Raw genomic sequence first — 24029 nt, forward strand, 5'->3', positions numbered from 1 at the left:
TATTTATTTATTTGACCAGAGAGGAACAGAGTGAGAGAGAGAGAGAGAAAGAGAGAAAGTGAAAGTGAGAAAGCAAGCCGCCAGGTCCAGGACTCTAACTATGGTCGGCCATATGGGATTCCAGTGCCCTTAAACCACCATGTCACTTGCCCGCCCCAGCTATCTTTTAGTTAATGTTTACATGGTTTATATTTTTCATTCTTTTACCTATAACTAATTAATGTCTTTATATTTATTTGTTTATTTAAAGAATTATTTAATTTAATTAATTTATTTTAATTTGACCAGAGAGGGACAGAGTGAGAGAGTATGAGAGAGACAGAAAGTGAGAAAGTCACCAGGACTCGAACTGTGGTCGGCCATGTGGGAGTCCAGCACCCTTAACTACTACACCACCTGCTGGCTCCATTATGTCTTTTTTTTTTTTTTTTCTTTTAAAGAATCACTTATTTATTTATTTATTTATTTTTTGGAGAGGTTTTTGCTATAGGGCGCATGTGCTCACCAGAAAGGCAGAGAGAGTCGGAGACACAAAGCAAGAAATCACCCCCCAGGGGGGATGGCCACGCCACAATCCCTTCTCCTTCATTCTCCTCTTGGGATCTTAGGCATGCGCACACACATGTGCCTGGCATGAGTTTAAGCCACCAGATCCGGGACTTGAACTGCGGTCAACTACATGGAAGTCCAACGACAAAGCCGTTATGCCAACTGCTGGTCCCTATTTATTTAATTTTATTTATTCATTCATTTATTTTAATTTGACCAGAGAGAGAGAGAGAGAAAGTGTCATGGTTCAGTGTCAGTCTTAGGCAAGCCCCGTTTCCTTGGGTCTCAGAGGTTGGTCTTTCTAGGTGATCCTGTAATCATTCCCCATAAAAGGTAGGATACCTGTAATTTTTCATTTTAGGAATTAGTTTATCTTTATTTATTTTATTTTAGTTTGACTGTAGAGGAACAGAGTGCAGGGGGTAGGGGGGGCAAGACTGTGAGAAAGCAAACTACTAGGTCCAGGACTTGAACTGTGGTTGGACATGTGGGAGTCTAGCACCCTTAACCACCATACCACCTGGTGGCCCCTGTAATGGTTTTGACCAGAACTTACTGTTTGTCCCCAAGACATAAAGGGTTTTTTCCTCCCCTACCTCCTGCCCCAGCTATCTTGGGGATGACAGTTTGCTGCCCTTTCCTCAGGAGTTTAAATTTCTTCTTCTGGGGGCCGGCTGGTGGCGTGGTGGATAAAGGCGCTGGATTCCCACATGGCCAGCTACAGTTCGAGTTTTGGACTTGGCAGCTTGCTTTCTCACTTTCACTTTCTCTCTCTCTGTCTCTATCTGTTCAAATTAAAAAATAATAGTAACAATGGTGCTGGCAGGCGGCGTGGTGATTAAGGTGGCTGGACTCCCATATGGCTGACCGAGGTTTGAGTCCCAGACCTGGCAGTTTGCTTTCTCACTTTCCTCTCTTTCTATCTCTCTGGTCAACTTCAATAAAATAATAATAATAATAAAATAATGACAGTGAATAAAGTTAAATAATTATTTTTTTAAATAGTAACAAATGGAATTAAATAAATAATTATTTAAAAAGTTTCTCCTTTTTTAAATAATTTTTTTTTTTTTTGGAGAGATTTTCGCTATAGGGCGTGTGCGCTCGCCAGACAGACAGAGAGAGACATAGAGACAGAAAGAGAGAAATCACCCCCCAGGGGGGATGGTCACGCTGCAGTCCCTTCTCCATTCTTCTCTCGGGATCTTGGGCATGCACGCACATGCGCCCGGTGTGAGTTTTAAGCCACCGGGTCCGGGATGCGAACCACGGTCAACTACGTGGGAGTCCAGTGACATAGCCATTATGCTAACTGCTGGTTCCCTAAATAAATTTTTTTAGAATTATTTATTTAATTTTATTTATTCATTCATATATATACATATATATTTATTTATTTGACCAGAGCGAGACACAGAGAAAGAGAGAGAGAGAAGGAGAGTGAGAAGGCAAGCCTTCAGGTCCGTATAGACTCGAACTATGATCTGCCATGTGGGAGTATCCAGTACCTTAACTACCATGTCACCTGCTAGTCCCCTAAATTTTTTCTTCTTCTTTTTTTTTTTTTTTTTTAGGTTTTTGCCATAGAGAACATGTACTTGCTGGGGAGAGGGGGGTTAGCAAAAAATCATCCCCTGGAGGATGGCCGCATTGAAGTCCCTTCTCCTCCATTCTCTTTTCTGGATTTTGGGCATTACTCACATGTGCCCAGTGTATTTCAAACCTCTGTGTCTAGGACTCAAACCACAGTTGGCCGTGTGGGAGTCTAGCACCTTAACCCACACACCAGCTGCTGGCCCCAAATTTTATCTTTAGAGGAGAAGGGCTAGGTGGGCCTTTGTATTTTTCCTTGCCCAGGCCAGCACTACCAAGAGAGGCTTTCTCTTGCTTTCTGCCAACTGTTTCTTGTGAGTATCTGCTAAAGACCATGGAAGAAAACTTCTGAGTCTCTATGGCTCTTGCTAACCTCTAACTTGACCTTTAGTAATTTGTTAAACATTGTACCTGGAACTTGCCCAGTTGTGTGTGGGTGCAGCGTTTTTATAAGCAGCCCAACCCTGACCTAAAGTAAATTCTCTGAGGTCTTTCCTGGTTTTGAATTTGTAGTAACAGGTGTGAACATTTTTTTTTTTGAGAGTTTTTTGCTATAGGGCACGTGCGCTTGCCAGAAAGACAGAGAGAGACAGAGAGACAGAAAGCACAAGAAATCACCCCCCAGAGGGGATGGCCACGTTGCAATCTCTTCTCCTCCATTCTCCTCTCGGGGTCTTGGGCATGCACGCACACGCACCCGGCGTGAGTTTAAGCCACCGGGTCCGGAACTCAAACTGCGGTCGGCTACATGGGAGTTCAGTGACATAGCTATTACACTAACTGCTGGTCCCTGTGAACATTTTTTTAAAGAATTATTTTATTTAACTTCATTTTATTTAATTAATTTATTTTAATTTGACCAGAGAGGGACAGAGTGAGAGAGTGAGAGAGAGAGAGAGAGAAAATGAGAAACAAAGCCACCAGGTTTGGGACTCAAAGCACAGTCAGCCATGTGGGAGTCCAGTGCCCCTAGCTACCATGCTACCTGCTGGCCCCACAGATGTGAGCATTATTGTAGCAGTTTGGTGATTACATATACAACTGCAGACAGGACAAAAACTGTGATGGATGCCTTTTCCAGCTTTCTGTATCATAAATAGAAGCTGGAAGAGAAGCATTCCCCTTTTATACTAGATTTTATCTTCTAGTAAAATGAGTTTACTTATTTTCTTTCCTCCCTCTTTTTCTTGCTTCTAGAATGTCTTTCAGCAATGTTAACCCTGCTGAGGAGGCCTCACATTTTTTTTTTTTTTGAGAAGTTTTTTGCTTTAGGGCGTGTGCGCTCGCCAGATAGACAGAGAGAAACAGAGAGACAGAAAGCGAGAAATCACCCCCCAGGGGGGATGGCCACGCCGCAATCCCTTCTCCTCCGTTCTCCTCTCGAGATCTTGGGCACGCACGTACACACGCCCGGTGTGAGTTTTAAGCCACCGCGTCCGGGACACGAACCGCGGTCAACTACGTGGGAGTCCAGCGACATAGCCATTACGCTAACTGCTGGTTCCCATGGCAGCTTGCTTTCTCACTTTCCCTCTCTCTCTCACTCTGTCCCCCTCTAGTCAAATTAAAATAAATAAATAAATACATAAATAGATAAAGTTAAATAAAATAATTCTTCAAAAAAGGGGGCAAACTTGGTCTCTTTCTACCTGACTTTTATGAAAAAATATAGGCTTCCCAGCTCTTTACAGGTTTTGTTCCCATGGATGCCTAGGCTCACGTGACAGACATGTGAAAACAAATATGTTCTTATGTGCCAGCATGGGGAAACCTGCATGACTGGGTGCCAAGAGTAAGAGGAAAAGTGCTGCCTAAAGCCCAGCCTCATTTAAGCATAGCTGGTTGGCTCAACTCCTCTGGGATTGGGGGAGGCTTACTACTGTCCCAGAGAAGCCTTTTCACTTGGGTTCAGTTTCTGGAAGGGAGCTGGGATAAGTAAGGTGGGAATTTGGAGTGAGACCTGTGGAGATCAGTTTGTGCTCAGAATCACTCATTCTTGGGTGACTGTGGTACCCTTGCTTGCTTTGGCACATTTGTCTTTGGAGAGTAGATGACAGGCTTCTGAAAAAATGATGTGCTGATCCCATTGTTAACCCTATGAATTATCTTTTTAAAAATAAAATATTTAATCTTATTTATTCATTCATTTATTTTAATTTGACCAGAGAGAAACACAGAGAGAGAGGGAAAGTGAGAAAGTAAGCCACCAGGCCCAGGATTCGAACCATGGTCAGGCATGTGGGAATATCCTGCACCTTAACCACCACGCCACCTGCTGACTCCCAGAAATTATGATCTTATTTATTTATTTATTTCTGTTTGTTATTATAATTTTTTAATTTAACCAGAGAGAGAGAGAGAGAGAGAGAGAAAGGAAAGCGAGAAAGCAAGCCGCTCGGTCCTGGACTTGAATTCCAGTCAGCCATGTGGGAATCCAGCCCCTTTAACTACTACGCCACTTGCCAGCCCCAGGAATTATGATCTTAACAGACTGACTCCTGTGTGAGAATCAAATGGCCTACCAGATTCCTTTCTCTAGCAGATGAGGTGGCATTGGGGATCTGAAGCATGACTTATACAGGAACTGGGGGATGGGGAAGGCCCTTCTGGGACTAGGGTCAGGATGGTGTTTGTCTTCCTTTGACAAATTCTGGATTCATCATAGGTGGGTTAATGTGGAGTCTAACTTGAGGTCTGGATTGGTTTAACTCTAATCCAAAGTAAGTGTGTGTGTGCGTCTGTGTGTGTGCACGCGCACATATGCATGCCATGGCTCTATGGGATGCCTTTCAGTACCAGATTGTGGATATGAGAAGTCATATAGCTTTGGATGGGTGGCAAGACCCCCTTGGTGCTGTTCTGGAAGAATCTCTTTGCAACCCCACATGGTAGTGAGGGGAATGCTGAGGAGGAAAGCAAATAAACCAACAAGAGATTATCCCCAGGTTAGGGTGCCCCTAGGTTGTCCTTTTTCTGTTTGTCTTACTATAATTCTTCTCTTCTGGATACTTTGGGAAAAGAAAGGCATTGAATAGATAAGCAGCAAGGTAGAGAGTGAGGTGGGTGTTGCGCAGCGGTGACACGTGGGTCATGTGGGTGTCTCTTTTCATGAGGGTCCACTCCTTGGTCTAGTCTCTGCAGTAGCCATATGCTCTTATCTTAGCATCTTCCTTGTCCTCCCCACCACCTGTTTATGTTCCCTGTCAACCTGAGAGTAGCTGTTGACCTCTCCACACATGGCTGGACTCAGCAGAAGTCTCTGTTTATGTCTGGGTGATCCTGGGCAGGATTACCTGGATCTGGACAGTGAGAGGTCTGTCAGGCTGGTGAGTGCTGTGTACCTGGTTGTAGGGACTCTGGTCTTCCCCACAGGGCAGGTTCATGGGTTTTAAACTGGTGAGAACAAAGCAAAACCTGGACAAGCAGTTGGTGTAATGGCTATGTTGCTGGACTCCCATGTAGTTGACTGCAGTTCGAGTCCCGGACCCAGTGGCTTAAACTCACACCAGGCACGTGTGCATGTGTGCCCAAGATCCTGAGGAGAGAAGGGATTGGGGTGTGGCCACTCCCCCCCACCCCTCCGGGAGTGATTTCTCGCTTTCCGTTTCTGTCTTTTTGGCAAGTGTACGCACCCTGTACCAAAACCTCCCCCCACCAAAAAAAAAAAAAAAAAAAAGAACAAACCAAAACCTGTAGCATAGGGGAATTCATGCTCTGAAGAAACCTAATGCCAGCCTACTCCAGATGGCAAGATGGGTAGGTAACTCTCAGAGGTCGCATCAGATCATGCCTGAGCTCTCATGTTGTCTTTCTTGGGAACAGTGGAGGTCTGCCTGTCTCTATTTCCCTGTGTCCTGTGGTGGGAACTGAGACATGCCTATCGTATTTAAGGCTGTGTGTGTGACATGCTGTCCCCAAGCAGGAGGTGGGCAGGGAAATCTGCTAGCCTTGCAAGTCTAAACCAAATCCTTCTTACCACCTCTTGCCCTAGACTGACATACTTGTATTCTTTGCCAGGCCACAGTATACACAGGTGTTCAGGATCCATTTGCCATGGAAGCCAGGGAGCTTGGGAGCCTCACACCCAACTACCATCTTATCCCTGAGGCTGGCCAGCCCAGGGTTGAAGAAGATGTCAGCCCACCACCTCAAGCGTCCTCGGAAACTATGCAGCTGAAGAAGGAAATCTCCTTGCTGAATGGGGTCAGCTTGGTGGTGGGCAACATGATTGGCTCAGGAATCTTTGTCTCACCCAAGGGTGTACTGGTGTACACTACCTCTTACGGGTTGTCCCTGGTCGTGTGGGCCATTGGTGGGCTTTTCTCCGTTGTGGGTGCCCTATGCTATGCGGAGCTGGGGACCACTATCACCAAGTCAGGGGCCAGCTATGCTTATATTCTAGAGGCCTTCGGGGGCTTTATTGCCTTCATCCGCCTGTGGGCCTCACTGCTAATTGTTGAGCCCACCAGTCAGGCCATCATCGCCATCACCTTCGCCAACTACATCATCCAGCCCTCCTTCCCCACCTGTGATCCCCCGTACCTGGCCTGCCGTCTTCTCGCTGCTGCTTGTGTGTGTAAGTCTAGGGACTGCATGTGGGAGGGTGTGTGGTGGTAGTGGGGCTGCCGAAAGATACCTATATTGATGCCATATATATATATATAAAATTTATATTATTTATTTATTATTTATTTATTTACAGAGAGATTTTTGCTATAGGGCACCTGTGCTTGCCAGAGAGATGGGGAGACAGAAAGTGAGAAAGCACCCTCCCGGAAGGGATGGCCATGCCACAATCCCTTCTCTTCCATTCTCCTCTTGGGATCTTGGGCATGCATGTACATGCACCCTGTGTGAGTTTTAAGCTGCTGGGTCCAGGACTTGAACCGTGGTAGACTATATGGGAGCCCAGTGGTGTAACCATTACACCATCTGCTGCTCCCAATACCTTATGTAGTTGATCAGCCTGTTTTGTTCTTTTTGGGAGAGGGAGGCATCTTACCTTTTGGAGGAATAATTTCACTAAAGTCATTTGATCCTGACAGATAAGTAAGTGTGTAGGAGGGAGATGGGAAAAGTTTGAATCTGGCTTTGAGTGTCTCACATTCTTCCTACTCCTGGCTGCCCCTGAGTTCTGTTCCCTAGTCTATGTGACAGGTTGGTGCATGTCTTATTATTTGTCTTATCAGGTGTTTTGATTGAGGTCAGTATCACTAGTAGTGACTTAACCCAGAAACAACATCAGTGTTCTGCTACTCAAAAATAGAAGTTATTTTACTTCCCAACTTTTCATCTTAAAACTGTTTAAAGATATTAGTGAAGAAATAGGTTTTTTTTCTCTAGACTAGGGATTGGGGGGCTCTGAAGGTGTTATCCCTCAGATCCACAGGACCCTTCCTTTCTGCTACTGCCGGTTTCACAGCTTGTTTTAAGCAGCAGGCACCAGACCAAAATGGCTTTTTCCCATTGGTGTTTCAGATATTTTTACACTGCCTTTGTAAACAAGTTCTGCCTGCAGCCGATGAGAGGAAGGTGGCTTCTACCCCACTTTGGGTTTCTGAGAGAGCCTGATGGATCCTTCCTTATTTCCTTTTTTCTCTTATGGGGTAGCAAGGAGGGATTCTATGTCAAATCACTGAACGAGGAGAAAATTGCTAGGAAGTGTGTTCCGGAATTCCCTGTGTTCCTTAGCACTTTTCTACCAGAGACACTTAATTATACTCTGTTCTTCTGTATCTCTGCTTGCAAAAGCTTTGGCAGTATATGTAGTTTACCCACAGGGTTAAAAATAGACTCAGTACTTTGGAGCTAGCAATAAAGGATTGTACAGTACACTGTGGCTCTTGGCTTTAAGGTATTTGTCAGAGACAAATAATAAAAGGAATCCTCCATATTCCTTGGAACAATGAGGGGGTAACATATCCTAGGAGAAGGGAAGGTAGGTCCTTAGCTATATGTCTGATAGACTTGGGCCTAACAGGTTTCTAAAAAAGGAAGTAATTGTGTGATTATAAAGCATGCTCATTAAGGAAAAAATAAATTAGTTTCAAATTACTAGTCATCTACTATCAAGGGATGAGTACTTTAAAAAAAATTAACAGAAGGTATGTGTGCTTATCAGAGAGAGAGAGCGAGTAAGAACGAACCACCTATTAGGGTGTAATTATGCTACAGTCTTTTATGTATTTACTTCTCCAAACTATCAGGATTTAGAACATGCACATACACATGCCTGACATGTTTCTCAAGCCACCAGGGCCAGAATTCAAACTATGGTCCACCATGTGGGATCCAGCTCTCAATGCAAAGTGCTTAACCACTGTTCCAAGAAGGGATGCTTGGAACACCTATTGGGCTGGCCTAAAAGATGAGTACTTTTTTTTTTTTTTTATTTAGAATAGGACATATGTGCTCACCTGAGAGAGAGAAAGAGAGAGAGAGAGAGAGAGAGAGAGAGAGAGAGAGAGAGAAGGTAAGTGAAAAACACCCCCCATAAGTCATAGGGTCACGGTGCAATCTCTTCTCCTCCATCATTCCCTCCTTTTGGGATTTTGGGCATGTACACACACGTCTGGCATGTTTTTCAACATGCTAGGACTTGAACCATACAGTCAGTCATATGGCATTTAGCCACCCCAACCACCATGCTACAGGCAGGCTCCACATGAAGAATCTTAAAACGGGCTAGCAGGTGGCATGGTGGTTAAAGCTCTGGACGTCTACATGGCTGACAGTTGTTTGAGTCCCTGTCCTGGTGGCGTGGTTTCCACTTTTCTCTCTCTGGCCAAATTTTAAAAAATAATAATAATAGATAAAATTTTAAAAAAATCTTAAAACAATTTATTTCCTTAGATACAGGGATTCCCTTGTATAACTCTATCCCAAGACATATGTAGAAACTCTAAAAAATGATTTATGTACAGCTGTCCCCACAGTAGCATCATTTGAATAATAACAGAACACATGCTATATGCCAGCAGAAAGTGAGAACCTCACTCCCTAGGGGGGCATGGCCCATGCCATAGTCCCTTATCCTCTTTTCTTTTGGGATTTGGGACACACATGTACATGCTTCCGTCTGAGTTTCAAGCCACTGGTCCAGAACTTGAACTATGGTCGGCCACATGGGAGTCCAGAACCTTAACCACTATGCCACTTGCTGGCCCTGATTGCTCCTTTAAATGGAATATATATTCTCCAGTCTTCCTTCTCCTCTTGTTTAGACCCAGACTTTCTTTTTTTTTTTTTTTTTTTTGGAGAGGTTTTCGCTATAGGGCGTGTGCGCTTGCCAGACAGACAGAGAGAGACATAGAGACAGAAAGCGAGAAATCACCCCCCAGGGGGGATGGTCACGCCACAATCCCTTCTCCCCCATTCTCCTCTCGGGATCTTGGGCACACATGCACATGCGCCCAGCGTGAGTTTTAAGCCACCGGGTTCGGGACGCAAACCGCGGTCGACTACGTGGGAGTCCAGTGACATAGCCATTACACTAACTGCTGGTTCCCTAGACCCAGACTTTCTGACCTGGCTCTTTTGTAGTAGTTTCTTGGCCTCTGAAGGTAATGCTGTTTCTGATCCTGGCTTTCTGTCTGTACCTCATCTTAGTCCCACATTACATGGTCAGGGAGATCTAAGCAACTTTTTAGGGAATTCAGGTTGTCTTAACTACTTATCCTAGAGTAATGAGTCTCAACCAGAGGTGAGTTTGGCAATGCGTGGAGCCATTTTTGGTTGTCACAACTGCTGAGAGGAGGTGCTTCTGGCGTTTAGTGGAGAGAGACCAGAGTGCACTGACCATCCTACATGCATGGGACCCCCACACAGTAAAACTAATCTGACTCAAAATGTCCATAGTGCTGAGTTCGAGAAACTGTTCTCAAGGTACACTCTGCTCATTTGTGTTCTGGGATCTCGGAATCTTCTGTGACAGAGTGGCGCCTCAGGCTGCTCACTGAACTCAGTAAGCTTTAGGGCTTTTATTCACTTTGGGGACTATAGGGAGAAAACAATGGTCTTTGATATACCTAGGTTTCCCTAGGTAACCAGCAGTGTTTCTGTAACCCAAATACTTGGTATTGTAAGAGTACCTGATTTGACTGCAAAAGGGTGATGTTTTTGGCTTAAATGTTATCAGTACATTTATCTTTGTGGGGCTCCTGCCTGTTGTATAGGCATGCAAAACACACACACACACACACACACACACACACACACACACACTTCATTGGAGAGTTATTTGCCCTGCAGGTGCAACATGGAAGTCAGGGCAGTGCCGACACAGTGGCATCAAAGTCCAGGGACTGCTCACAGCTGAGATTCTACTTCTGAGAATTTGTTTCATAAGGCTGACAGTGAGAAAGAGGAGGTGAAGGAGAAGCAGGAAGGGAGAGAGACTACCAAGTCTGAGACTGGATTCAAGAAACACAGTGTGATCCCTGAAAATCTTTCCATCATCTCTTGCTGTCTTGGACACAGGTGATGATGGAAATAACTGAGCTCTGTAGAAATAATAATTACCACGGTTTACTGTAAACACAACTTTGAGAGACCAGGTCCAGAGAAGCCCAAGGTCTTCCTGGGGTGCTCAGAGGCAGCAGTTCTTTTTTGAGGGGGGAGTAGCGGTTCTTGCCTTAGGTTGCATGCATTCGACAGAGAGACAGACAGTGAGAGGAAAAGTGGGAAATTACCCCCCAAGTGGCCATGCCACAGTCCCTTCTCCTTGATTCTCCTCCTGGGATCTTGAGCACGCACATACATGTACCTGGCGTGAGTTTGAAGCCACAGATCTAGGACTTGAACTGCGGTTGGCCATATGGGAATCCAGCGCCTTAACTATTACATCACCTACTGGCCTAAGATACTTTTTTTTTTTTTTTTTTTTTGCTATAGGGTGTGTGTGCGCTTGTCAGAAAGACAGAGAGAGAGAGAGATAGAAAGCAAGAAATCACCCCCCGGGCAGATGGCCATGCTGCAATCCCTTCTCCTCCATTCTCTTCTCGGGATCTTGGGCATGCATGCACATGCGCCTGGCATGAGTTTAAGCTACCGGATCCAGAACTCAAACCGTGGTCGGCTACATGGGAGTCCAGCAACATAGCCATTGTGCTAACTGTTGGTCCCAGAGACTTTTAAAAAAGGTATACACCTTACGTATTCATACACATCTCAGGAATTAGCATGATTCCAGATCTCCATTTGGGAGAGTTTACTTTCCATGCTGAGATTTGATTTTCTTTTTTTTCTGTTTTTCTTCTCTTGCCTTTATATTAAGTGTGTGTTCTTGTTATTTAGGATTGTACTCCTCTGTCCTTGAATGCCCCTTGCTAACACCCAGCCTGTTTGTGGGAGGAGTTGGAAGGTTTCCCTACGTTCTCTGTTGCCTGTGGGAGAAGAGAGCTGAGACTGAGCATAGCTGGGACTACAATTCCAGGTTGCCAGGCTGTCTCCTCATCAGAAGGAGAGTATGAGAAGTGCAGTTCCATCAGAGGACACAAGTATTATTACAGATTAGTTTGGATTTCAAACAACAGACAACCCAATGCAGCCTGGCTCAAACATCTTGAAGTTCATTTCTTTCACATGTTAAATGTAGATCATGTGGACTGGACAATTTCAAAACATCTTCATGTAGCCAGCTTCCTTCCCTCTGTCTTGTCGGTCTGTCATCCTCACAGTCTGATTTCTAGGCTGTGGTCCAGGGTGGCTACTTGAGCTCCAGTTGTCATGTCTGTATTGTAGCTAACAGGAAGGACAAAGAAAGGCAAAGTGTCCCTTCAAAGTTACTTCCTGAGGTCTTATGTGTAACATTTCCCCCAGGGAAGAAAACCTAGTTAAATGGTGGTGCCTAGGGTCTGGCATGTATCATGGCAGTTGAGGTGCTGGACTTCCACGTGGCCAACTGTGATTCAAATCCCAGGTGGTGGCATGGTAACAACCACGCACATGCCGACTCAGAGATTTAGATTTTTTTTTAAAGAATTATTTTATTTTTTAACTTTTATTTATTTTAATTTAGCCAGAGAGGGACAGAGTAAGAGAGAGAGCAAGAGAGAGAAAGTGAGAAAGCAAGCCACCAGGTCTGGGACTCAAACTGTGGTTGACCATGTGGGAGTCCAGCACCCTTAACCACTACGCCACCTGTCGGCCTCTAGATGTTTTGATTGTGGTAGTTGAATCTGAACCTGGTCTCAAGGCCCAGCTCTGCTTTCCTTTTTTGAACTCTGACACACTCTGTGCTGAGTTAGATGGGGCTGGGAGTTCCTGGAAGCATGGAGGTGGGGATCAGATGGTGAAATTTTGTTTCTTAATTAGAATAAGGAAAATAAGGACTTGGCTTCTGCTTGGTAGCTGTCTGTTCCCTGGCAGGGCTGAGTAGGATGAGGCAAGCAAAGTGCCTAGGGCCAGTATTTAAGGGTGTACCTACTCTCTGATTACTATATTTGGTCCCTGGAAAGTGAGTGCTTCCTTAAATTTTGTGCCCTAGACACCTTACTTATCCACCCTACCCCTGGCCCTGCCTTCTGGCTATTGTTGCTAATTATTCTTCTTCTTGGGAAATAAACATATAAGCAAAGTTTACAGTGGAAAATGTCTATCTCCCTTTCTAGATCTTTAGTCTTCCACCCTAGAGGCAGCTACTCTGACTAGGTGCTTTTGTATTTTCAGCTGGTCTTTCAGAAGAGGCTTTGAAGGGATTTCCATGAGGAGCTGCCTTCATTCACCAGTTTAACACATGGTCACTGAATTTCCACTCTGCATTATTTACTTGTGTGCAGAGGACCAAGCTGTGGGGGAACTCTGTAGCAGGGTGGAGGGATGGAGGAGGTGCAGAAGAGATGAGGGCCTAAGTGTAGGGCTGAGGAGGGTAGCAGTTTCTCTTCCCCATCTTGGGGATACAGACAAGAAGCACAGCGAGCACAGCTGGGATACTGTCATTCTCATCCTCTGTGTGTATGTCCATTCATCTTTTGTCTCTCTGTCCTTTTGTCCCTTTCTCTGTCTCTGCCTCCTTTGCCTCTTGTCTCTCTCTCTCTCTTCTCTGTCTCTCTCTATGTATTTCTTTTCTTTTCTTTTTTCTTTTTTAGTTTGCTGTAGGGTGCATGTACTTGCTGGAGAAAGAGAGAGGGAGAGAGACAATGAGCAATCCCCTCTCCCCAGCCCTGGGGCTTTCCCTCTACCCCCAGCCTCTGGATCTGGGACTCTAACCATGTCATCGACCATATGGGATCCAGCTGCCTTTAACATCCACACCTTGTATATTTCTTGTCTTTCTCTGTCAATCCTTTTCTTGAAGCTGTGTACCTTCTCCTGTCTGCCCTTCTTTTGTAGTCCTGCTTCCTTCCTTTGCTTACGTGTGGTTTCTGTTCCTCTGTTACTAAGGGCTGGTACGTGGCTCTTATCTCTTTTGCCTGCTATTGTTAGATTCAGACTCTTTAGACTTTTGGCATTCTGACTATCTTCTTTGGAGAGACAATCTAAGAGGCTTAGCAGGGGTCCAGGGTCTGGCTGGTTCAGCCATGGTAGAGAAGGGAGAGCGATTCCCAAGAAGGGGCAGATATGTTTACTAACTTGCACAGGAATCTGTGGATTATTGGTGGCTATTAACTAGGTAATCCTTAGGTTAGCTGACCTAAGCTTAGCTCCATACAGAGAGATTTAATCAGGGTAGGTCCCCCACAAGCTCTGAGCAACACCCATTCCTTTGGGCTTCTTCTCCCCTCCCCCTTGACCACTGTTCCCCACCAGCCCCTGCCTCATATGATTGACCAGTAAGTGCCTGTTACTTGCCAGTGTATTGAATGGAAGCTCTTAAAGATCCACAGAGGCTGTTCAGTTCAGCCTCCCATGTTTATTTCCACAGGCTGACCCTAGGTGCTCCTCTCCATTTGAGTAGACAGACACCCAACTTTTCTGCCAGTTGCCTTGCCCCAGGGAATTTGTGGTTCAAGGGGGAAGTCATCACCACCTTGATCTCAGGCAGGACTCGTCAGCTCTCTTGGCCAGAAACTTAAGAAAATAGCATACTTCTGTTGTTTTTGTGATTGCCTTGGGGAAAGCACAATCCAAACATCTGAGAGAGATAACCTTAAGACATGTGTTCACATGACCATAGCATTAACTGTTCGGCAGTGCTATGAAGTGTGAATACCATAAGGTTCAGGAGAGAAAACTCAGTGAGGTACTGACTGGTGGTGTATTTGGGGAAAGTTTTATAGTGGAAGTAGGGTCTGAGCTATACGTTCAAAGTGGGAATTGTTGTTGCCTATGGTAGAAGGAGGGAAAAACTTTTTATTCCTGGAGAGGTTTTTGTTATAGGGCGTGGGTGCTCGCCAGAAAGACAGAGAAAGAAAAAAAGAGAAATTACCCCTCAGTGGGTATGGCCACACCAGAATCCCTTCTCCTCCATTCTTCTCTCAGGATCTTGGGCACGCATGCACACAAGCCCAGTGTGAGTTTAAGCCACTGGGTCCGGGACTCAAACCGCAGTCGACTACATGGGAATTCAGTGACATAGCCATTATGCCATCTGCTGGTCCCCTTTAAAAAAAAAATAAGAGTAAGGAAGGGAGAGTTTGGTTGAAGGAAAGAATGCAAAATGAATAGAAATAGGTAGAGGTTGAGCCCAAATTTTGTAATAACATTTGAGGTACACCTCAGGGTTCTATTTTAGGGGCCAGCCAGGTGACTTCGTAGTTAAGGCAGCTGTATCGCACATAGTTGACTACATGGTTCAAACTCCAGACCTCGTGGCTTGAAAAACAGGCAGGTGTATGTGTGTGAGTACCTAAAGTCCTAAGAGGAGAAAGAAAGAGAAAGGATTAAAGAGAGGCTATACCCCCTGGGGAGGGGAGGAGGGATGCTTTCTTACTTTCTTCACCACTCCACACTCATGAGTACTTGTATACTATAGCAAAATTAAGGAAAAATAAAGTTCTATTTTTGGAGGTTAGGGGAATTACTTAGAGGTGTCACTGTGTTCCTTCCTGTTGTAGAACCCCTTGGATATTCCTATTGTGTCCTACCTATGGATTCAAGCAGTCCTTGTTCAGCAGAGGCAAAGTGTTGGACTTCTCAGCACAGGGCCTGGTTGTCATTTAAGGTGCATGAGGGGCTGGACCTTGAGGCCAGCGTGCTGACCTGAGACTAAGGAACACTCAAATGGGCTCACTTTTCCATGGACCTCACTGAGAGTTGGGAGGTTTGTATAGGAATGAGGTGGGACAGTTGGTGAGGTCCATGTGAACTTGGGAATGGAAGTTAACATCTCATAGCCTCAGTATCGTCATCTATAAAATGGAAAAAGAAGTATCTGTATTTTGATGTTATGAGAATTGATTGAGAAGATGTGTATGAAATTGTAAGACACATAGCAGACTTTTTATTTTTCACACTTACCTGGAAAACATTGTCCCCTAATTCCTAGGTGACCTGCCACCTGCATTTAAATATCCCTTGTGGGGAATGCTTTCTCACATGCTCTCTCTCCATGAGTGCACATGCCCTATAGCAAAAAAAAAAAAAAAAAAAAAAAAAAAAAAAAAAAACACAAAAACTCACAAATACATCCCCTTTATTGAGTCTCTCTCATTTCAGTTCTAACATGGTCCTGGAGAAGTCTGGTACCTTTTATGGTTTGGAACCTTGAGAGTCTCAGTGAGGAAGAGTGAATAAAATCAGCTATTCCTGGGCCTGGGGGGAATTTCCAAAGATGATTCTGGCTGCCAGAATGCATGAATATGTGTTCACACATGCTTTGTATCTTTGAATGTCAACAGTGATAGAACATTGATGGGTGCTCTCACCTGGGATGATACAGGGTGCCCCCTCCTCCTTTGCCTAATCTCCTGGTCTGTCTTTTTTTTTTTTTTAAGAATTGCTTATTTAATTTTATTTATTATTATTTTTAAAAATTTGACCAGAGAGAGGAGTTGGGGGAGTGAGAAAGCAAGCCACCAGGTCTGGGGGTCGAACCATGGTCAGTCATGTGGGAGTCTGGTGCCTTAACCACCATGCAACCTGCCAGCCCCTCTCCTAGTTCTTACTAGTCATTGACCCCTTAGGCAGAAAGGGCAAAAATGATGCTCTTTGTAAAAAAGAGATTGGGCCTCTGTGCCCACAGCTCCAGCTTACCAGTAACTTTATGGTTTTCCTCCTAGGTCTGCTGACGTTTGTGAACTGCGCCTATGTCAAGTGGGGCACACGTGTTCAGGATGCGTTCACATATGCCAAGGTCCTAGCGCTCATTGCCATCATAGTCATGGGCCATATTAAGTTGTGCCAGGGTAAGAGCGGCTCAGGGTGGGAAGGAGGGTGAATGTCTCTAGGAGTTCCTATGGATTCCCTGAGGAGGACCTAGGGACTGTTAGCTGTAATGTGCAGCTCTTTCTGTGCATGTGCTAGGGTGTGTCAGTGAGTGCATAGGATGGGAATAAGTCTCTTCCCGGGTTGTTTGGGCTGGGCTGGCCTGGCCCACTAGAAATGAGTCAGCTTGTCTCTTAGAACTGCGTTCCTTCTGTGGAAGCTGGGAGCATTGCAGGAAGCCAACTGAGAGTATAGGGACTCTTGAAACTTGGGTTATAAGGATGATCAGTAGGGATAGAGTGGCTTTTCTTTCTGGCCTGTAACTACCAGGAAGTGAGTAGAAAGACTTGGCCCTCCTTAAGAGGGGCCAGGGGCAGAGTGTGTGTGTGTGTAAGGGAGGGGTGAGGTATGGAAATGGGTGGTTACTTTGCAAACTTTATTTTTTATCTTTATTTGTGTTTAGCATTTCCTTCCAAAGTCAGTTTTCAGGAAAATATGAAAATTCTGTGAAATTGGCACTGTCTTTCCTGCATTTTGGCCTTAGAAAGGTTCCCATTCCTGGATCAGAGCAGAGTGGCAGCGAGGGGAACAGGCCTACTTACCAAGATCTCCTGAGTCCCTTAGAGAAGTCCTGGCATGTGTTTAGCCAGATATATCCCCAGTACTCTAGATCATTGATTTCTAAATGAGGCTGTGTTGACAATCACTTGAAGAGCTGACACCCTCATCTCAGACCTATTGGATCACATTCTGGTGGGTTTGGAGTCAGAAAAGTCCTGCTTTTAAGAAGTGACCAGGGTGATTCTTAGGCAGCTAGTCAAGAACCTTTGTGCAGTTATGTCGTTTGTACAGCCAGCCACCTAGCTGTCCCTGGAGTCTTGGGAATATCTTCAGGGCCAATTGGGGTATTGAGTAATCCTCACCACAGACTTGTGCCTTAGGAAATGAGTGCTGTGTGTACTGACTGACACCCTGGAGAACAGAGGTCTCTGCTTTTCATTCTCTTACTGCACAAAAGCCCTTTTTGCCACACTAAAAACTAGGTCTAGATTTTCTACAGGGCGGCACAACAGGCTTCTTTATTACGGTTTTTGTTAAAAACCCCAGTGTGTGGGGCCAGCAGGTAGCATGGTGGTTAAGGTGCTGGACTCCCACATGGCCTACTGTGGTTCGAGCTCCAGACCCAGTTAGCTTAAAAATCATGCTGGGTGCTTGTGCATGCATGCCCAAAATCCCAAGAGGAGAACGGAGTAGAAAGGGTTGTGGCATGGCTGTTCCCTCTGGGGAGTGACTTCTCACTTATCCTCTCTCTGTCTCTCCAGTGAGTGCATGTACCCTGTGGCTAAAACCTAAGCAAACAACAACAAAAAAATGGGAATAAATAAAACAAAACAAAAACCATCCCAGTGTGTCCAAGAGTTCTCTGTCTCTGGGCTTTCAGGTCTATGGTCTCTGGAGGCACCTAAAAGAATGATAGGTCTCTGGGCCTGGGTTGGCCTTCCTACAGGGTGGATATGGCCCAGGCCTATCCCAGACCTGAGGTGACTCCCAGCTCTTCATATCCTGACATCTTGCCCCATGCAATGACAGCCACTGCAAGAGAGCAGCAGAGTCTGCTCCATGAGACCGATAGGGCAGACTGGGCTAAGAGAGGTCATTTCCCAAGAAGGGCTAAGTGTTAATGCAGAATGACTCCTTTATGTGAAAATGGAGTTCTTTAAAAAGATAAGAAGAAGAGTTGGCCAGTTGTGAGGTCACTTGCAGGAAATGAAAATTCCTTAGTCTTGGAAAAAGTGTCACACCCGAGGCGTCTTTGTTTTCTTGAGATTGTCTAGTTTTACTGAAAGAATACGAACTTTCCTGAAGGAGTAGTTGGGGTGGTAAATGCAGAGAGCTGGTGGTTGTTCCTTTGGTGTTAAGTTATTTATTTATTTTTTTTCTTTCCCTTGCCCTCTTGTTCTTCCTTCCTTTCTTTTCATGTTCCTCCCTGTCTTTTCCGCCCCCTTTTTTCCTTTTCCATATTGCCTTCTTTCTTATCACCCCCATCCTTCCTCTTCTCCTTATACCTCCCGTCCTGCCTCCCTCTTCTCCTTTTTCCTGAACTCCCTCCTGTTTAAACCCACACAGGATACTCTGAGCACTTTCGGGATGCCTTTGAGGGTTCCTCCAGGAACGTGGGAAACCTATCTCTTGCCCTCTACTCTGCCCTCTTCTCTTACTCAGGTTGGGACACCCTTAATTTTGTAACAGAAGAAATCAAAAACCCAGAAAGGTAAAGGCGGATCACACTCTTACTCCCCAACTTGGCTGGAACTTCTGCTGGTAGTGAGCACGTACCCTCTCCCTCTCCAACCCCCTCCTCTCTGGTCTCCTCCCGTCTATTCTCCTCTCCAACTAGGAGGATTGGAAACAAGGAAGGGAGTGAGTGAAGGTGGGAAAACCCCTGGCTCCCCGTCCTTATGGTCGTACCAGAGGATCCCCAGAGTTCTTCCCAGAGGGGAGGGGTCTTTCTGTGGCAGTAGCACACCCAGCTGGGACTAGATGTGAGGTCCTTGCACTCAGGTGCCGAGACTGCAGCCTGTGGAGCCAGAGCTTGTTTTTGCCAGCCAGGTTCCCAGCCTGGCCTCTCAGCTCTAGAGGACACTATTCCTTGCATTTGTCCCCAAACCATAGATGCAGGAGGATTGTGGAACACTGTGGGACACATTGACCCTACTGTGGTGAAGATCAAATATTGATCATGTGCTATTTTCACAGACAAAGTCCTCTTTCTCTCTCACATATATATATATATATCTTAAAAGAAAGAGCCCAGAACATGAGATAAATACCCACCCTAGACTACCTAGGGGAAGATGAACCTGCCTCAGAGACCTGGAGGCCACTGAATGTTAAATGTTAGGAACATCCCAGTGGAGACTTGAACATCGATCCCAAGGAGACTTTGGTTCTAGATGGTCCTCTCTCACTTGTCCTGACAGAAATTTGCCCTTGGCCATTGGGATTTCTATGCCAATTGTGACGCTTATCTACATCCTGACAAATGTGGCCTATTACACCGTGCTGAGCGTTTCAGATGTCCTTAGCAGCGACGCCGTGGCTGTGGTGAGTCCCCTGGGTCCCCTGTGCTTGTCATCTACAATACTTAGCCTCTCTGAACAGCCCAGTCTCAGTTTCTGCAGCTGTGTCAGCCCTGCAGGACGAGGCAGTGGGTCTAGACCAGAGAGAGGGCTGCTCACCAGTGACCGCATTTGTCCTGAGATCACAGGTGCAGGAGGATCATGAAACCCTTTCCCGTGTTCAGTGTCTTTCCTGTGCTCTGCCCTCAGACATTTGCCGACAAGACGTTTGGCATGTTCAGCTGGACCATCCCCATTGCTGTCGCCCTGTCCTGCTTTGGGGGCCTCAATGCATCTATCTTTGCTTCATCAAGGTACTGTGTCTTCTTCACCCATAACAGACTATAATATTTAATTCTCCGGGGCTCTAGACTTAAGAGCTTCTCTTTTCTCCCTCTCATGGGCATACAGGTGTGTGTGTGTGTTTGTGTGTGTGTGTGTCTTTATGTAAACACTTGTGTGCTGGTAGCTCATGTTTCTAGCTGAGCTGAGGACAGGTTGGTAAAGGGCACAGGGGAGGAAGACAGTCGTTTTAGAATAGTGACCCTGGCTGGGACCAGGTGCCAGGCTTCTTGTGGGTTATACTGCAGCCTCAGGATCCATTCCTTCAGCGATTGATGGATGAGCACTTGCTGTGTACCAGATTCTGGTGCTTTGTACAGGATGACTCTGCCCCTCCTTCATTGTGGCCATCTGGTAGTCGTGGTCCCTTCTCTCTGTGGGGACACAGCTATAAGAGCACATGTCCTTCCTGTCACTTGAGAGGAAGGAGCAGGTCTGTCTGCTTTTCTAGGCTGACTCTGCTCTGTCTCAGGGCTCCTGCACTTCCCATCTTCTCCAGCTCTTTGCTTTCTCAGTTGGTCTTTCTTTCTGGCGAGTCTTTTCTCGGAGCCAGCCCTCCACTAACTTCTCCCATCTCCACCTGTGAAAGGCACAAAAAAGTCAAATCTCATTCTTGAGAGTCATCTGCATTTCACCTTCTGTTCACTTTTCCACCTGCTGTAGTTTGGCTTCTCTTGCCTGAAAAATATTCTTATTAAGGGTACCTCCTTCTTACTCTGCTTTCAAGTTTCTCTCTCTTCTTTTCTTCTTTTTTTTTTCTTTAAAAGAATGGCTCGCTGTTGTAATCCTCCTGCCTCAGCCACCCAGCTGGTACCACAGGTGTGTGTGCCACCACATGGGCTCTTTTTTTTTTTAATTAATTTTAATTTTAATTTGATAAGAGAGTGAAAGCAAGAATGAGAGAGAGGGAAAAGGAGAAGCAGTCCACCAGGTCTGAGACTTGAACCACGGTCGGCCATATGGGGGTCTAGCGCCTTTAACCAGCATGCCACCTGCCGGCCCCAACAAATCTCCCCTTTTTTTTTTTTTTTTTTTGAGAGATTTTTGCTATAGGGCGCGTGCGCTCGCCAGACAGACAGAGAGAGACATAGAGACAGAAAGCAAGAAATCACCCCCCAGGGGGAATGGTCACGCCGCAATCCCTTCTCCATTCTCCTCTCGGGATCTTGGGCATGCGTGCACACGCGCCCGGCGTGAGTTTTAAGCCACCGGGTCCAGGACACGAACCGTGGTCGACTACGTGGGAGTCCAGCGACATAGCCATTACGCTAACTGCTGGTTCCCAAATCTCCCCTTTTTTAGATAGGGCTTTGCTGTGTTGCTGAAGCCAGCCTCAAGCTTGTGGTTGTCCTGCCTCAGCTTCCCAAATTCCTGGGGTTACAGGTGTACACTACCATGACTGGCCCCCAGGTTGAACTGGGAATTGAATCTGGGCCTCCCCTGTACTCCCGGTCTGTAGAGTACAGAGTCTTAGAAGCATGCACCACCATGAATGGGACTGCTTTTAGTCTATTGTACTGGACCTCTGAAGCAAGTGAGGCCGACTACTTCATAATTCTGAAACTATTTCTATGACTTTGACATCTGATATCTGAGAAGGAGCCTTCTTTCTTGAACTCTCTTCTGCTCACACTGTAAATATTTGTTGTCCCCTAGGGTCAGAGTATGATGAGCATTTGATGAATGATCAATCATAAAAGATGAATCAGTAAAAGAAATTGTGGACTGGCTTTGTGGCCTGGTGGTTAAGGGAGCTGGATTCCATTGGCTGACCATGCAATTTGAGTCCCAGACTTTGTGGCTTGAGAAACATGCTGGGAGTGTGTATGCATGCCCAAAGTCCTGAAAGAAGGACAAAATGGAAGAGAAGGGTTTGAGGAGTGACCATTCCCCAGGGTTCGAGGTGTGACCTTTCTCCTTTTCCTCTCTCTCTATCTATGGTGAGCACACTTGCCTTCTAGGATAAAAAGGAAAGAAATAGTTTTGTCCCATTTCATTTTTCTTACTAGCTCTCACACACCAGTTCATGTACTTGGGGCTTCTCTGCTGTAACCAGCGTGATAGATCAAGCCCTTGGTTTTTTTTCTTTTAAAAAAAAACATAGCATCTTCATCCTGCACCCCAGGCTGGTGTAGCCAGGACTGTACCTGATAGGGCTTTTTGTAGGCTGCCCCGCCAAGATGGTGCTTCCCATAGCCTTGCCCTTATACATCTCAATTCCCTTTGCTAGTCATCCCCAATACTAGAAATATTAAATGGCCTCTCCCTGTACTCAGCTATTTTGTGGCGTTGACAGGAAGGGGGTGAGGGAGGAGGGACTTGGAAAGTAAGAATCTAGACCAGCACGTAAAGGAGACTGCAGTGATGTCAAGATAATGCACAGTTGTTTCTGCCTGTGATACCCTCTTCACTTTTTTTTTAATTGCCCCTGAAGCTATTTTTACCTTTGTACTTTGACTTCCTTTCTCATTTCAGGATCCCTCTATTGTATCTTTTTCTCTACTTAGTACCAGTTACTAACCTCAAGAGCCAACTCCAACAGTTTGCCCCGGGCCACCTTTCCAGGTGATGTTATCAACTCCTGTGGCTCTGTCTGGATTGCCCACAAGTATGTCAGACTTCTTGTGCTCCTGACATGGGATTCCTTTCCAGTTGTGCTGTTGTGGTCCATCAGTCTTCGTTGTTTAGCTTTTTAGCATCTTGATTTTTTTCCTTGGTGTCTTTCCTTTTCCCTAAGCTCAAACATGTACATGCATGTGCATGCACCTATGTGTGTACACGTGCACACACACACATAAACATACCCACAACATACAGGTTCTGGAGGCATTTTCCCCATTTGTGAGCCAGGTCATTGGTCTAAGTTCTAAGTACCAGGTCTAAGAACCTCCCTAGGGCACAGTGTGGTACACGTTGAGGCTGGTGTATTGAAGTGAGGAGTTCCTCAGTGCCTGCCATCAGTCTGGCATGTTACTGAAGTGCTTGGAACAAAAATTTGATTGAGGTTGTCGTATCTGTCATTTCCTTCCTTGGCCAGGGTGCCCCCTCCTTATTCTGACCTCCTCTTCTATGGGATAGTTGTGAGTGACCTTCTTGTCCGGCCTCCTCCCTATTCTAACCTCTCCCTGCTTGAGTGCGGCCTCCATGGTGCCACCAGTTTCAGGCATCAAATCCTGCCAGGCCCTTACTTCAAAGCCACAGCTGGCTCCCAGTGTCTGTTCAGACTGCGCAGCATGGTCTTATATGCAGGTTCTTCCTAACACCTTTCCTCACACGCTTTCTCCGGGGACTGTAGGTGTTGTAGCATTAACCTTCAATAAGGCCAAGCTTCTTCACACTTCCAACTCTCTCTGGCCTTTGCACATGCTGAGTTGCCATGTACCCACTCATTCCGGCAAACTCTAACTCTTCCCACCCCAGGTGTGCTCCACTCTTGCAAAACTTTGCATTTCCCCAGCTTGCCCTCAATCCTAGTAAGTGCTACTGACTACCCAAGGTGACATTTCATTTTTCCACTGTTCTTTTTCCCAGTCAGAACTCTTTAGATACAGAGAGGAAACTGTGGTTTTAGAGTTGTCTCTTTGAAACCCCCCTGAGACTCTCCATGGCCTATCATACATCAGAAGCTTGGGAAAGATATGTGGAGGGCATAAACACATCTGGCTGCCTTTTTTATTTTGTTTATTTATTTTTAATTTGCTTTAGGGCATGTACATTTGCTGGAAAGACAAAGAGACAGAAACAGAGGGAAAGTGAGGAACACCCCCTTCCCCCCAGAGGGGAAGGCCATGCCATAATCCCTTCTTCATTTTCTTCTTGAGATTTTTTGGCATGTACATACACATATCCATTGTGTTTTCCAAGCTGTTGGGTCCTGGACTCAAATTGCACAGTCAGCTTTATGAGATCCAGCTACCTTAACCACTCTGCCACTGGCTGGGCCCTGGCTGCCTTTCTTTTTTTTTTTTTTTTAGGTTTTTGCCCTAGGGTGCATGTGCTCATGAGAGGTAGACAGAGAGTAAGAGGGAAAGTGAGAAATCACCCCCCAGAATGGGGATGATTATAACGTAGATAATCCCTTCTCCTCTCAGGATTTTGGGCATGTATGCACACTCACACACA

The 24029-nt window shown here is 45.7% G+C and overlaps 1 protein-coding gene across 3 annotated transcripts in view; it reads left to right on the top strand.

Annotated features, from left to right (window-relative positions):
* Window positions 1-24029, top strand: part of SLC7A6 (solute carrier family 7 member 6) — a 33263-nt gene that overhangs the window by 3675 nt on the left and 5559 nt on the right. For 2 of the 3 annotated variants that reach the window (XM_006156907.3, XM_014591025.2), the window contains exons 3-7: window positions 6160-6718; window positions 16302-16427; window positions 18574-18718; window positions 19428-19551; window positions 19776-19879. In XM_006156907.3, coding sequence (XP_006156969.1) covers window positions 6196-6718; window positions 16302-16427; window positions 18574-18718; window positions 19428-19551; window positions 19776-19879 — 1022 coding nt within the window. In that variant the 5' untranslated portion in view covers window positions 6160-6195. The remainder of the gene's footprint in view (window positions 1-6159; window positions 6719-16301; window positions 16428-18573; window positions 18719-19427; window positions 19552-19775; window positions 19880-24029) is intronic. The other variant, XM_027775092.1, reaches the window with a different exon arrangement.

The sequence above is a fragment of the Tupaia chinensis genome, unplaced genomic scaffold (genome assembly GCF_000334495.1).
Source record: "Tupaia chinensis unplaced genomic scaffold, TupChi_1.0 Scaffold000523_1, whole genome shotgun sequence".
Taxonomy (NCBI): domain Eukaryota; kingdom Metazoa; phylum Chordata; class Mammalia; order Scandentia; family Tupaiidae; genus Tupaia; species Tupaia belangeri.